Below are 14,235 nucleotides of genomic sequence, written 5' to 3' on the forward strand. Positions count from 1 at the left end.
TCACCCCCCGCGGGCACCTGCTGCTGACGGCAGGACCGGGGCTGCGGCTCTCTGTCCCCATGCAGCCGGAGAGCCAGTGAGGTCGCCCTGCTTCCTCACGACCCGTCTCAGAGTTAGGAGGACAAGGAGGGAACCCCGGTCTGGATCCCCCGAGACCTGACAGAGTTCCCCATCGGGAAGCTTGTTGCCAGGGGAACCGGGGAGGCAGGCAGCAGGCACTATTTTGAGAGCAGGTGGAAAGCGGAGGTTTGATCCAGAGACGCTGGGTGCTGGGGTAGAAGAGGGAGCTCTAGGGCCGCGGGGCAGCCCCAGCCCCCTCCGGTCGCCCCCTCCGCCCCACCTTGCTCTTCTGGTGTCTGTGGAAGTGAGCTTGCTGCTGGGTACTGTGTGTGGAGTGGCTTGCTGTTGGACACGGTAGAGGGAGCAGGAGAGGGCAGGGGGCCAAGGCGCGCTGGGGACAGGGACAGCCAGCGGTCCCACTGCCAAGGCCTGGCCACTCCTCCTCTCCTGTCCTCCTCTCCTGCGGAGTGCAGACGGAGTGTGGGGGCTGTGGGTTTGCCCTGGGCCGGAATGGGGGGAGGTAGAGGTCAGAGCTGAGCCTTGGGGAAGGCCGGCAGGCTTCGCTGCGGGGACAGGGCAGGGTCTGTCCCAGTTCCAGCACCGGGTCCAGAGCCTTTGAATTGCTAGGCCTGGCCACGGTTCATGGGCGCACGTGTGGCACAGCAGCAAGGGCCTGGCCTCTGGACGCAGCCATGCCGGGGTTTCAGTCCTGGCGGCACCACTGGCTGCCTGGCCTCTGGCGGGGGGGTCTGACCTCTCAGCGAGGCGGCCCCCATCTCTAAAATGAGGATCATTGAATCTACCCCAAAGGGTTGTTAGGATCAAGTAAATGTGGGCCACGTGCTAGGTGCTCCGGGGGTGCAAACCGCCCCCCTGCCCCTGGCCCCCCGCCCCAGCTTCTCTGTGCCTGCTTCTGTCCCGTGGGCGTCCTCTTCCATCTGTCACTCTCAACCACCCCTGTGCTCCTTGAGCTCGTCTCTGGCAGCCAGGAACCCCTTCTTCCCTCCGGGCCACCCCTCACGTCACCTTTGAGTCAGGATGGCCACCTCTACCCCTCACCTCCTTTCCTGCTGGGAGGATGGGGGAGGAGGCGTGGGGAGGTCGGGTCTGGCAGTGGCCAGAAGGTCTGGGAAGAGGGCCGTCTCAGACCGTGGCCAGGGGGAGACGGGCGTCTGCGTGTGGGTGTGTCCCCCCCGGACCACGTGGCCCCCCTCACGCGCTCCGCCCCACCCCCCAGCCTGCAGCGTGACCATCCACAACCGTTGTAAAGACGCACTGGCCAACTGTACCAAGGTCAAGCAGAAGGTGAGCTGGCAGGGCCGCGGCGGGCAAGGGGGACAGTAGTGAGGTGCCCTTCCCGTGCACTCCTTACCCTGTGTCCTCACTGTGGGGCAGCCCACACCCTGCACCCCCAGCCTCAGCCCCACTGCTCTGGACACATCCCCTTGCGCGGGGCGCAGCCACCCTCGTGCCCGTGACCACTGCGCCAGCTTTCTCCCAAGGGGCCAGCCGCCCAGCTCCTGCCCGTGCCTGTGGGCGTGACCCTTGGTGACGGCTGTCCCAGTGTCTCTCTTTCGCTCTGTCCCACAGCAACAGAAAGCCGCCTTGCTGAAGAACAACACTGCCTTGCAGTCTGTTTCCCTTCGCAGTAAGAGTGAGTGGTGGGGGTGCGCAGGAGACCCCGTGCAAGGCCCTCCTCTCCATGGGGCCCCTGCTGGGACCCCAGCCTCTCAGCCTGCAAGCTCTGCTGCCCTGCAGGCCATTCCCCGCGTGGTACCCTCCCCCCCTCAGTTGGAAGTGGACAGTGGCCCCTTGGGGCTGTCCACCCTCTCGGGCCGAGGGGCAGGGCAGAATTCTCATGGGGTGAGGCTTGGGCTGGCCGGTCGTCTGAGTGCGCACACCGCACTTGGCCTTGCGGGCAGCTGACGAGTGCTGTTCAGACAGCTTCGGTGTCGCAGGGAGAGTCCCCGCTCCGCCACCAGCAGCGTCACCCTGGACAAGTCCCCTAACTCTCTGAGCCTCAGTATGCGCTCGTAGGCTTGTTTCAGGGCCGAGACGAGACAGGACGCACGTTAGAAGTAGCACGCGAGTGTCGGGAGCGCTGCCCCAATCTCTCCGCGGCCACGGGATGGGCGGGGGACGGAGTAGCAGAGGAGGCCTCATTTCTAGGCCACGAACCTGGGAGGCCTGGATCCCGGGAAGCAGCAGCGTTGACGTTTGCCTGCTCGCTGTCCCCCCTCCAGCCACCGCCCGGGAGCGGCCAAGCTCTGCCATCTACCCCTCCGACAGCTTCCGGCAGTCCCTGCTAGGTTCCCGCCGCGGCCGCTCCTCCTTGTCGCTAGCCAAGAGTGTCTCCACCACCAACATTGCTGGGTGAGCCTCTGCTTGGGGAAGGGAGAGCCAGGGGGGCACAGCAGTGAGGACCAGGAGGCCTGGGGGGTCCTTTCTGTCCCTGAGCTCAGAACCGTAGATGGGGTGCGTGCCCCTCAGACCCCAGCCTCGGTTCCCCATCTGGGGAGGGGTCTGTCGCCCAAGTTGGGGTGACATAGGCCCTCTTCCCTCAGACACTTCAGTGACGAATCCCCCCTGGGGCTGCGCCGGATCCTCTCCCAGTCCACAGACTCCCTCAACATGCGGAACCGAACCCTGTCCGTGGAGTCCCTCATTGATGAAGGTGACGGCCGGCCTGGAGAGGACTGCGGGGGCGGGGCGGGACCCAGCCAGGAGAGTCGGGCTCAGTCGCGGGCCCTGCTGACGTCCAGGTGCAGAGGTGATCTACAGCGAGCTGATGAGTGACTTTGAGACGGATGAGAGGGACTTCACAGCTGACTCGTGGAGCTTGGCCGTGGACAGCGGCTTCCTGCAGCAGCAGAAGAAGGAGGTCATGAAGCAGCAGGATGTCATCTACGGTGAGCCAGGACCACCCAGGCTCCTCTTCCTATCTAGGGCCTGTTGTCTGGGACCTTCCTCTGGCCAGCGCTCCCCCTAAGACCCTGTTAGCCACGGGCCCCCTCAGATCCTTGCCTCCGGCCCACGAGTTACCATGAGGCTCCCGCCTTTTGGGGCTCTTGGTCTCCCAGGCCCCATCTTTACCCCTTCCTTCAAATTGGTTCTCTGCCTTTGCTCCCGGCCCATTCCATGCCTGGCACCACATGGGGCTGTGGGAAATCTGGACGTGAGGGGACACGTGGTTCCTGCCCCAAGCAGCTTGCAGCCTGAGGTAGCAGAGCATAAAGAGAAAAAATGATTAAAGAATAATCTAGACCGTAACAATGCCGAGTGTCACCCTGGAAGACCTGGGGTCCCCAGCCTAGGCCCTACCACTGTGGCCAAGCCAGGGCGGGTGCAGTGAGCCCTTGTCCCGCAGAGCTCATGCAGACGGAGCTGCACCACGTGCGGACGCTGAAGATCATGACCCGGCTGTTCCGCACGGGGATGCTGGAAGAGCTGCAGCTGGAGCCGGCCGTGGTGCAGGGCCTGTTCCCCTGCGTGGATGAGCTCAGCGACATCCACACACGCTTCCTCAGCCAGCTGCTGGAACGCCGGCGCCAGGCCCTGTGCCCCGGAAGCACCCGCAACTTCGTCATCCACCGCCTGGGGGACCTGCTCATCACCCAGGTGGGTCCGCCCGGGGGGGAGGTGTGATCGGAGTCTGGGGGCGGGGCCACGAGAGCCGGCAGGCGGGGGCCAGAGGGGGTCCAGGGGATGATCGGGTGTGCCTTTGAGGGACCTGCTGACCCAGCCCGGCTCCCCGACTTCTAGTTCTCAGGTCCCAGCGCGGAGCAGATGCGTAAGACCTACTCGGAGTTCTGCAGCCGCCACACCAAGGCCTTAAAGCTTTATAAGGAGCTGTATGCCCGCGACAAAAGGTTCCAGCAGTTCATCCGGGTGAGCGGAGCTCTTCAGGACTCGTGCCCAGAGCCGCCGTTAGTGGCCCAAACCTCGCCTCCCCTTTCTTGGGGGGCACCGCGTGCTGCCGGCCACTGAAGGCCAGGTGCCCACCGAGCCCTGTGGCGCGTGTCAACGATAATCCCTCCGAGCGGGGGAGCAAGTGCTGTCCGCGCCTTTGTCTGGTTGGTCCTCGCAGGAGACCCGGGGCGTGGTGCTCCCCATTCCAGATGCCGTCACCCAAGCCAGTGGGAGGTCCGCGGCCAAGTTAGGGCCAGCAGCGGAGCTTAGGCTCCAAGTGCCGTGTTCTTTGCTGTGCTTCCCACCCCCGCCCACCCGGCGCTGGCCCACAGGTGGCCCTGAGCCCCAGCTGTGTCCTTGCAGAAGGTGACCCGCTCGGCGGTGCTGAAGCGGCACGGGGTGCAGGAATGTATCCTGCTGGTGACCCAGCGCATCACCAAGTACCCGGTGCTGATCAACCGGATCCTCCAGCACTCCCACGGTGAGGGCACGGCCGGGGCTGCCGTGCGGGATGGGCTCTCGGGCTGGGGCGAGGCCTGGCGACCCAGGAAAGGACAGGGTCGGCTGTGGAGCCCGGGGCTGCCTCTGATGAGGACGGGAACCGGGCGCCATGGGAGCTGGGGCGGGATGGGAGCGGACTGGCCGTGCGTCACGCCGACCCGCGGCACCAGGGACCGAGGAGGAGCGCCAGGACTTGACCACAGCACTGGGGCTGGTGAAGGAGCTGCTGTCCAACGTGGACCAGGATGTGCACGAGCTGGAGAAGGGCGCCCGCCTGCAGGAGATCTATCACCGCATGGACCCTCGGGCCCAGGCCCCGGTGCCTGGCAAGGGCCCGTTTGGCCGCGAGGAGCTTCTGCGGCGCAGACTCATCCACGACGGTTGTCTGCTCTGGAAGACGGCAACAGGCCGCTTCAAAGGTCAGTGTCAGCACGGTGGCCAGCGAGAGCCCAGAGTCAGACACGGAGAGGGAGGGGCATCCAGCCTGCGGGACGTCTCTGCAGCCCTGCGTCTGCGGCCCAGAGGGAGGGAGATGGGAGCTCTGTTGCAGCAAAGTCTGAATTCTGTATTCGACTTCGTGGGCCGCACGGGGCTTCCTTGTCAGGGTGGGTCCTTGCGTGCCCGGAGAGCTACCGGTTTTGATGAGGAAGACAGAGAAACTGCAGGACCAGGGGACAAGAGCAGGGCAGCTAGCAGGGCTGTAGAACAGGCTTCGGGAAGACAGCCAGGGAAGGCCCAGGACAGGGGACTGAGCCGGCGAAGGACAGGCAGGATGGAGAAGAGAGAAAAGAGCAGAGGGGACTGGGGCAGGGTGGGGCGGGGGGTACACTTTCCCGGCCTCCCTCCCCACGCTGCACTGGTTGCGTCTTTCCTACTTAAAGCGGGGCCAGGAGAGTAGCAGGCCTCGGCTTTGGGCGTGAGGAATGAGGGCCGGAGTGAAACTGCTCCCTGAGGCCTGAGCCTGAGTCCTATGTCATGAAATCCCCTCTCCATGGGCTGGGGGATGGCAGCACTTACCGGCACCTTCCTTCATCCCTTTCTCTCTTTCCCATCCCTCCCACGCAGCAGCTAAGAATATAAACCGTGGGGGTTAAAAATAGCAAGGCTGAAGAGCTTTATTTCTGAAGCATTTAGCAAAAGCCTTCCCCTCTGTGTGCCCACAGTTTAGTAAGATCTCCAAGGGCAAAGGGTGAGTGTGTGTTTTCTTGACTGTGACCCCTGAGTTTTAGGGACTTGACCTTTTGTCTCTGCCCCCCCGCCCGACCCCACTGTTAAAGTGTGGGACTCAGGAGCAGAGTGGCTGGAAGGTGGGGCAGAGAAGGGCGGTGAAGGAGGCCTCTGAGGTCGAGGGAGGTGGGATTATTCAGCTGTGGGAGGGATGGATGTGAAGCCCGACTGTCCCCTGTGTCCTGAGCGCCGGGACGTGTGGGGCGGGGGGATTTTAGGTCAGATAGCCAGAAACCTCTTATGTCAGTTGTGAGGCATGGAATTTAAAGAGCTTCCCCTCCCGCTCTGGGAATGTTTTTTACGCTCACGAAAATTCTGGACCCTTTCACCCAGAAAAATACACGTGCGTGTTATATTAATATGCACAACTATGCAGCCCGGGGAGGTTTGCAGAGCCTCCGAAGTCAGTAGTCTCCAGGTTACGGAACCGGCCTCAGCGGGGTGGAGAGGGTTTTCCTAAGATGTGCTGGTGATCCCCCCAGTCTTCTCTGGCCAAGAAGCTGTTCGATCTGGTGATGCAGGCACCTTTCCCCGGGCATTTCTGAGCTGTAAGAACGGCAGGTGGGAGGCTGCAAGGTAGGAGGAAGCGGCCAGAGGGAAGAGAGTCGTCAGGACTGAACAGCTCAGGCCTGACCCCCAAGAAAGAGGCAAGCCGCTGTCCAGGCCTCTGATGCTGGCCGCTCTCCCGCCAGACGTCCTGATGCTGCTGATGACGGACGTGCTGCTGTTTCTGCAGGAGAAGGACCAGAAGTACATCTTTCCCGCCCTGGTGAGATCTTCCTCCTCCTCCTTTCTCAGCACAGACAAGTGTCACGGGTTCTTCTTGCTCTTCTGCCCCAGCCAGAAAGGACCCGAGAATCCTCCAGAGTCCAGGGGCTATGACTGTAATCGTTACTACAATATCGTAAGGGATAAAAACAGCTAACAGGTTACTGTCACTGTTACTGTGTGTAGACACTTTCACACCGTGAGGAAGGCCCAAATGAGTCCCTTTTTGTAGATGAGGAAAGTAAGCCTGAAAGGTTTTTTTTCATGTGTGTGGTTTTTTAAATGTATTCATTTATTATTATTATTATTTTTAAAGATTGATTCATTTGAGAGAGAGAGAGAGCACAAGCAGGGGAGCAGTGGAGGAAGAGGGACAAACAGACTTCCCGCTGAGCAGAGCCCGATGTGGGGCTCCATCCCAGGCCCCTGAGATTATGACCTGAGCTGAAGGGAGACGCTTCACCGACTGAGCCCCCCAGGCGCCCCTGAGTTTGTTTAGTTTTTAGTCATCTCTGCCCCCAACGTGCAGCTTGAACCCACAACCCTGAGATCAAGAGTTGCACGCTGCCCTGCCCGAGCCAGCCGGGTGCCCCGATAAACCTTGATGTCAGTTAACTTGTCAGAGGTCACATGTGCTCTGAAGTGCCCTCTGCCCACGCCAAAGCCGGGGCTCTCAATTCACTTTGCAGGTGGGCTCTTCAGTCCTTCGGGCACGCCAGAAAGACTGAAGAGCCAGACATCCCGGGGTCAGGGCTCCCACGCTGAGCGCTTCCTTTCCGCCCCACAGGACAAGCCCTCGGTGGTATCACTGCAGAATCTGATTGTGCGGGACATCGCCAACCAGGAGAAAGGGATGTTTCTGATCAGCGCTGCACCCCCTGAGATGTATGAGGTCCACACAGCATCCCGGGATGACCGGAGCACCTGGATCCGCGTCATTCAGCAGAGTGTGCGCGTGTGAGTGCGTGCGTGGCCGCCGGGATCCTGCAGCTCTGGGCCCCAGGCCACAGCACTCACTGGGGAAAGAACCCAAGGTTCAGAGGGGGAGGCAGGGGCTGGGGGAGGAGCACGGTGGCCCGAGGCAGGAAAAGTCATCTGAGCCATCTTATCATGCGTGCTTCATGCTGTGACCACCCCCAGCGCCTCTCAGGAGCGTGAGCTGGCGGGCAAAGGGATGCTTGGAGCCGTCCTGTGGTGGCTCCCTGCCGGCCAACAGGACAGTTTCAGGGGCAGGAACACCTCAGGCTGTAGGCAGTGGGCTGGTACTTGGATCGTATTGCGTTTTACCTTTATTTCCTAAAAACGCATGAAAAAGGGAATGAAGGCATTGAGACTAGAGCCCAGCCCCATGCAGTTGAGGCAAGAAGGAAACTGTTCCGTGTGCTGTGGCAGAGGACTTCGAGCTTCTGTGGGGCGTACGTGGGATTTGAAGCCCTTGACTGTGTGTCTCTTGTGATGAAAGAAGTAAAATGTGTGTTAAACGTTCAGAGCAGATCCTTGAAGATTATGCCAAAAAAGAAAATCAGGATATTTGTCAATTTTTTTTAGCTTTTAGAAATGGATTTTCTCCACTTTGTAACATGTAAAATTATTTTTACTTCTGTAATTTAGACTTTGAACAAATTTTTCAGAAATGCATACCAAAGTATGACATTGCCTGTTCTGGGGAAACCATGCAAAATACCCGTCCCATTGGCAGTAGACCCATGGTGGCCTCTCTGTTAACGGTGTCAATATTTGTCATTAAGAAAATTATAATTAATACTCTGTAATCAATTTAACGAGCTTCTGCTGTGTTCAAAAGCATTGTTATATTTTTTCATTTAATTCTAACAAAAAAACCAGGGAAGAAGAAAGAGATCATACCCATTTTTCAGATGAGAAATAGAGGCTACCGCCTGGTAAATAGTGCAGCCAGGATTTGGGCCCAGTTTGCTTCACCCCAAGGCCTGTAGTGCCCGTCCTCGTGGTGCGACCCCACAGGTGGCCTGTGGAGAGGCACACGCACCAGGAAATTCGGATGATGGGTGTGAAGAAAAGCAGGGGGTCAGGAGTGAGCAAAGCCAGGGCTTGGGGCTGGTGAGTCTTACAGGGAAGCACCGAGCATGTTCAGAAAGGAGGCTGATTCCTGATCCCTCAACCCGACCCAAACCTTACCTCTCTAGGTGCCCGTCCAGAGAGGACTTCCCCCTGATTGAGACAGAGCATGAGGCTTACCTGCGTCGAATCAAGAGTGAGTTCACCCACAGAGCTCGTGAAGTAATTTATAATACATGCCCACGATGGAGTACTATGGAACTGGTTAAAAAGTGCCAGTCTGGGGAGGGCTGATGAAGATTCATAACCAGAATGTGTCGCGAAGTAAAAAGAGTGGGTTTAACACAATAGAGGGTGTATGCTATCTCTGGTGTAAAAATAATGGGTGTGTGTGTGTGTGTGTGTGTGTGTGTGTGTGTGTGATATCTCCAGAAGGGGAGCTGGGGAGACCAGGGTTGAGCCATTAATCTACTTTTTTGACTTCTATTAGAGTATGAACTAACTGCTGTACAAAAAGACCAACAAAAATCAGTTTGTTAAACAAGGTAGAAGATAATTTCTCTCCAGTCCACAAGTGGGAAGTACAGCGTAGTCAGTACACCTCTGCCATCTTCAACATAAAGATTCTCCCACTTCCCTGTCCAAAGTAGCTACTCTGGCTCCTGCCATCACATCTGCATCCCAGCTAGCAGGGAGGTGGGAATGAACAGGCAGGGTTTATACCCCCCCTTTTTTTTTTAAAAGATTGTATTTTATTTATATATAAATAAATATATATAATATGTATGTGTGTGTATATATATATATATATATATATTTTTTTTTTTTAAGTGAGTCCTGTACCCAATGTGGGGCTTGAACTCATGACTTTGAGATCAACAGTTGCATGCTCTTTTACTAAGTCAGTAAGGGGCCCCTTAAGATTTTACTTTTAAGTAATCTCTACATCCAAGGCGAGGCTCAAACTCATGACCTCAAGATCAAGAGTCAGATGCTCCATGGACTGAGCCGGCCAGGTGCCTCTATATCCCTTTCTTCTAAGGGCCAATCCGGAGAGACGCTCATGTCCATTGACCACAGTTTAGTCCCGTGGCAATGTCTAGCCGCAGGTCAGGCTTAATTGGGCAGCCACGTGCCCAGATGGAATCTGTATGGACTCTCTCATTAAAGGAAGGTGGGAGAATGACAGTGGTCGGCACCTGCAGTTCCGGCCACAGACCGGGTGTGTTTTGTTTTGACAACAAAAGTCCAGGGGCGCCTGGCTGGCTCTGTGAGTAGAGCCTTCGACTCTTGATCTCGGGGTCGTGCGTTTGAGCCCCACATTGGGCATGGAGTGTACTTTAAAAAAAAGAAAGTTCATGTATTACTTTTCCCCAAGGAAGTGTTTTCTTTTTCATAAATGCCAAAAATCCAGAATTAAGTACTGCCACTCAGCCCGGCTGTGGCCCCCAAGCCCTTGGGCTGCCCTTCCGGCCCCGGCTCTCTGGGTGCCGCCCCCCCCCCCCCCCCCCCCCCCCCCCCCCCCCCCCNCCTCGCCATGTGCTCACCTGTTCTGTACCCACAGCGGAGCTGCAACAGAAAGACCAGGCCCTGGTTGAGCTGCTGCAGGAGAAGGTCGGGCTGTTTGCCGAGATGACCCATTTCCAGGTGGAGGAGGACGGGGGCGGGTTGACCCTGCCCGCCCTACCCAGGGGTCTTTTCCGCTCCGAGTCCCTGGAGTGCCCCCGTGGCGAGCGGCTGCTGCAGGATGCCATCCGTGAGGGTGAGGGAGCCCTGAGGGAGGAGTCCAGACCCATCCACTTGGCCTCACAGAATAGGGACACGTGGCTAGACGTGGACACACACAGCCTCAGTGTCCAGAAACTCCTTGGGGCACCAGGTGGAGGGAAAGTGGGGGAGGAGGCATGGTCCTTGCTACTGTTTGACACCGTGTTCTGTCTACACTTGTGCTGTGCTTTTGGCGCCCTTCAGTGACCTCTGCCCTGTGGGGGGTGGTCGGAGTGAGGCCCCTGGGCGGCTGACTGTTGCCTGGGCCTTGGGTGGAAGGCGCCCTGCCATTCCCTGCAGGGTTCCGTGTGTCTCCTGCGCTTACCTCCCCCCTTCCCCGTAGTGGAGGGTCTGAAAGACCTCCTGGTGGGGCCCGGAATGGAGCTGCGCCTGGCACCCCGGGAGCCAGCCTTGCCTGTGGACCCGGACAGCGGCGGTAGCACGAGTCCTGGGGTCACTGCCAGTGAGTGCCTAGGCGGAGGCCACGGTAGCGGGCGGGTGGGAAGGGCCTGGCCCTGAGGGCGTGAGCTCAGCCCGTCCTGTTTTCCTTGTCCACAGATGGGGAGGCCAGAACCTTCAACGGCTCGATTGAGCTCTGCAGAACCGACTCAGACTCTAGCCAGAAGGTGGGTCTGCAAGAGCTGTCAGGGCGGGAGGGGGCAGCTGGCCTGTGGGCCCCTGACACACAGCTGCGGGGGACAGGTGCCTGTGACTCCCATCCTTGCCTCTGTCTGCAGGACCGGAATGGAAATCAGCTGAGAGCCCCCCAGGAGGTGAGGTGGGAGCCTGCTGGTGTAGCAGCGGAAGGGAGGGTGTTGTGGCTGAGGAATCGGAGCCCGGTGTGGGTGCTGTCGGGGAAGGTCTGTTTCTGAGAGTGTCCGGAGACTCGCTGTCCCCAAACCCCCCATTCAGTCGCCCTGCGGGCTGCGCTCCGTCCTGAAGCTGGGCCCTGCCCCCACCCTCTCGTCTGTCCTCAGGAGGCGCTTCAGCGACTGGTCAGTCTCTACGGACTTCTGCACGGCCTTCAGGTCAGCGGCCGGGCTGGGATGGGCAGGGGGGGAGCCAGAGCGGGGCTGCCTGCTCACCGGCTTCTGGGCCGGTTCCCCACGGAACCCGACCTGGCCCCCGGGAGTGCGGGTTCCGCTACAGCTGGGGGTGCCCCTTACTCCCCCAGGCGGCCGTGGCCCAGCAGGACACCCTGATGGAAGTGCGGTTCCCCGAGGGCCCCGAGCGGCGGGAGAAGCTGGCCCGGGCTAACTCTCGGGACGGGGAGGCTGGCCGGGCCGGGCCCGCCCCCGCGGCGCCCGACAAGCAGGCCACGGAGCTGGCGCTCCTGCAGCGGCAGCACGCTCTGCTGCAAGAGGAGCTGCGGCGCTGCCGGCGGCTGGGCGAGGAGCGCGCCACTGAGGCCTGCAGCCTGGAGGCCCGGCTCCGCGAAAGCGAGCAGGCCCGCGCCCGGCTGGAGCGGGAGGCCGAAGAGGCGCGCAGGCAGCTGGCCGCCCTGGGCCAGAGCGAGCCGCCTCCGGCAGAGGCCCCCTGGGCCCGCAGGCCCCTGGACCCGCGGCGCCGCAGCCTCCCGGCGGGCGATGCCCTGTACCTGAGCTTCACGCCGCCGCAGGTAAGGAGGCCTGGGGGGCGCTGAGCTGGGAGGGCGCGAGGCTCCGGAGACCCCCGGGTCGGCTGCAGCGGTGTGCGCCTAGAGCGCTGGGAGCGGTGGCGAGGGCGCCGTCGGTGGTGCGGCCCGGCTGAGCTCACTCCCTGGCCTGCCGCCTTTCCTGCCGGCCCGTCACAGCCCAGCCGAGGCCACGACCGCCTGGATTTGTCTGTGACCATTCGCTCTGTCCATCGACCCTTTGAGGACCGAGAGAGGCAGGAGCTGGGCAGCCCCGAGGAGCGGCTGCAGGACAGCAGCGACCCCGACACGGGCAGCGAGGAGGAAGGGGGCAGCCGCCTGTCGCCGCCCCACAGTCCCCGAGGTGAGGCCGGAATGGAAGTGGGCCGCCGCCCTTGGCTGTGTCCTGGCGCCCTGGAACACTTAGGGGAACCTGTAACTCACTTCTGAGGGCTACGGTACCTCTTGGGAGGGACACAGAGGACGCACTTCCTGCATTTTCCGATGCTGAACGGCAGTGGGGCTCTAGGAAGCAAAGAATGTAGGAGCCTTTCCAGTGAGTCTGTGATGCCAACCTTTTCAAGTAGACATGGAATTTTTGTTTTTTTTTAAGATTTTATTTATTTATTTGCCAGAGAGCGAGCGAGAGCGAGAGAGCACAAGCGGGGGGGGGGCAGGTGGCAGAGGGAGAGGGAGAAGCAGACGCCCCTCGGAGCAGGGAGCCTGATGCGGGGCTCAGCCCGGGACCCTGAGATCACGACTTGAGCCCAAGGCAGACGCTTAGCCAACTGAGCCACCCAGGCGCCCCTACACATAGATTTCTAAGTAAAAAAAGTTTCTGAGACCCTCAAATTTCTTAGTTGATTCAGGAAATACAAAATAACCCAAAGCTAGTGTGACTTTATGTAATAATCTTAAAATATTTTTAAATAATCTTAAAATATTATGTTATTAGCCAAAGAGTGTCTCCCTATCCTCAGGAAGGATACAAAGTAGGCAGGTGTGGGCACATGACTTTGTTGTCAGGTTTCCGCTCGCCCAGGGCCTCACAGACATTTGCCACCCTCCCCACAGCTGAGGTCTGGACGGGGCGCTGTTAGTGCAGGGGTGCGGCTGCTCACAGGAGCCTGTGCTCTCCCACTAACTCTGCCCTGTCCTCCTTCAGACTTCACCAGAATGCAGGACATCCCGGAAGAGACCGAGAGTCGCGACGGGGAGCCTGTGGCTTCAGAGAGCTAAGGGGGCCCCTCCCCCCCCGTCCTGTGCCCCCAGGAAGGACACACCGAGGGAGGCAAACTTTGGGGACTCCAATCTGCCAATGGCGACGGAACATTCGAAAGAACTGCTGACTGCCCCTGCCAGCTCTTGGGCTCCTTGGACGCCTGGGGCCCTTAGGAAGCTGGGGGAATTGGGCCACAGTGCCCCCTGCTGGCATCCAGGAGCTACACCACAGATGCCAATTTTTCATGCCTTCTTCCCTCTACTTTAGGAAAATTTATTTATTTATTGTTTATTAGTTACACAGGAGTGGGGAGATTTAGAGGACCAGGGACACGGGAACCAAGCCATAGGGATCAGGGGGCCTTGTCCTGTAACACTACTGGGGTTTATTCAGGGTTAACCACGCGGCTGCTGGGTTCTAGCCCTGACCCCCCCTCCCCAGCAACACCGACTTTGAGGAGAGGCTGCGCCACAGGACCCTGCGGCCCTTCTAGAAGGGCTGTGGGTGGAGCCGTGCCTCCCTCCCCTCCCCAGCTCACTGCTGCTCTCCCTTCTCTCCGTCCTCCGTGGAGACCCCAGGGAGACAGCCTGGCTCCCCGGAGTCGGGGGGATGGAGTAGAGGTTGAGTGGGCACAGTGGCTCTGTTGGGGGGCGAGGGGGAAAGCCCACGGGACCAGAATGTTTTTTGTTGTCGTTTTCTTTTTTGTACCAAAGCCAACTGCACGTGTTTTGTATTTTTAAGAGATGATTGTAGGCAATTAGAAATCACAGCCTTCTATCTCTGCTTATCAGAAGAGCTTGAGGGGTGGGGGGAACGACGTCCCCCCATCTGCAGTAACGGGGGACCTACTCTGACCTCTTCTCCAGCCATTTGGAAAACATGTTGTAGGGTGAGTTGGGAACTCTCTGTGAACCCAGACTGCATCCCCACCTCAGCAACCACGACTGAAACCTCAGTGTGAATTTGGGGGATTTTCCAGTGGACCCCCAGTGCCCACCAGCCCCAGCCGTTTTCTGCCAGTTTGTTAAAAAAGAAAAAGAAAAGATAAAGCAGGGAAAATTAAAGACCTGGAACCCCCACGAAGTGCTGTCTCTCAATGTCTGCCAGCCCTGCTGGCAGCCAGACCTGTGCC

General features: G+C 59.4%; 1 protein-coding gene across 6 annotated transcripts in view; it reads left to right on the forward strand.

Annotated features, from left to right (window-relative positions):
* ARHGEF2 (Rho/Rac guanine nucleotide exchange factor 2) overlaps positions 1 to 14,186 on the forward strand; it is a 26,386-nt gene extending 12,200 nt beyond the window's left edge. Inside the window, exons 4-23 of one of the 6 annotated variants that reach the window (XM_034667472.1) lie at positions 1,298 to 1,365; positions 1,651 to 1,714; positions 2,304 to 2,433; positions 2,625 to 2,734; positions 2,823 to 2,969; positions 3,428 to 3,678; positions 3,823 to 3,948; positions 4,333 to 4,450; positions 4,641 to 4,889; positions 6,390 to 6,466; positions 7,253 to 7,422; positions 8,631 to 8,698; positions 10,067 to 10,264; positions 10,613 to 10,732; positions 10,828 to 10,895; positions 11,007 to 11,129; positions 11,247 to 11,297; positions 11,444 to 11,887; positions 12,062 to 12,245; positions 13,047 to 14,186. In XM_034667472.1, coding sequence (XP_034523363.1) covers positions 1,298 to 1,365; positions 1,651 to 1,714; positions 2,304 to 2,433; positions 2,625 to 2,734; positions 2,823 to 2,969; positions 3,428 to 3,678; positions 3,823 to 3,948; positions 4,333 to 4,450; positions 4,641 to 4,889; positions 6,390 to 6,466; positions 7,253 to 7,422; positions 8,631 to 8,698; positions 10,067 to 10,264; positions 10,613 to 10,732; positions 10,828 to 10,895; positions 11,007 to 11,129; positions 11,247 to 11,297; positions 11,444 to 11,887; positions 12,062 to 12,245; positions 13,047 to 13,120 — 2,840 coding nt within the window. In that variant the 3' untranslated portion in view covers positions 13,121 to 14,186. The remainder of the gene's footprint in view (positions 1 to 1,297; positions 1,366 to 1,650; positions 1,715 to 2,303; positions 2,434 to 2,624; positions 2,735 to 2,822; positions 2,970 to 3,427; positions 3,679 to 3,822; positions 3,949 to 4,332; positions 4,451 to 4,640; positions 4,890 to 6,389; positions 6,467 to 7,252; positions 7,423 to 8,630; positions 8,699 to 10,066; positions 10,265 to 10,612; positions 10,733 to 10,827; positions 10,896 to 11,006; positions 11,130 to 11,246; positions 11,298 to 11,443; positions 11,888 to 12,061; positions 12,246 to 13,046) is intronic. The other 5 variants (XM_034667468.1, XM_034667469.1, XM_034667471.1 and 2 more) reach the window with 5 other exon arrangements.
* Positions 14,187 to 14,235: the final 49 nt, after the last annotated feature.

This window comes from Ailuropoda melanoleuca, chromosome 8, assembly GCF_002007445.2.
Source record: "Ailuropoda melanoleuca isolate Jingjing chromosome 8, ASM200744v2, whole genome shotgun sequence".
Lineage (NCBI taxonomy): Eukaryota > Metazoa > Chordata > Mammalia > Carnivora > Ursidae > Ailuropoda > Ailuropoda melanoleuca.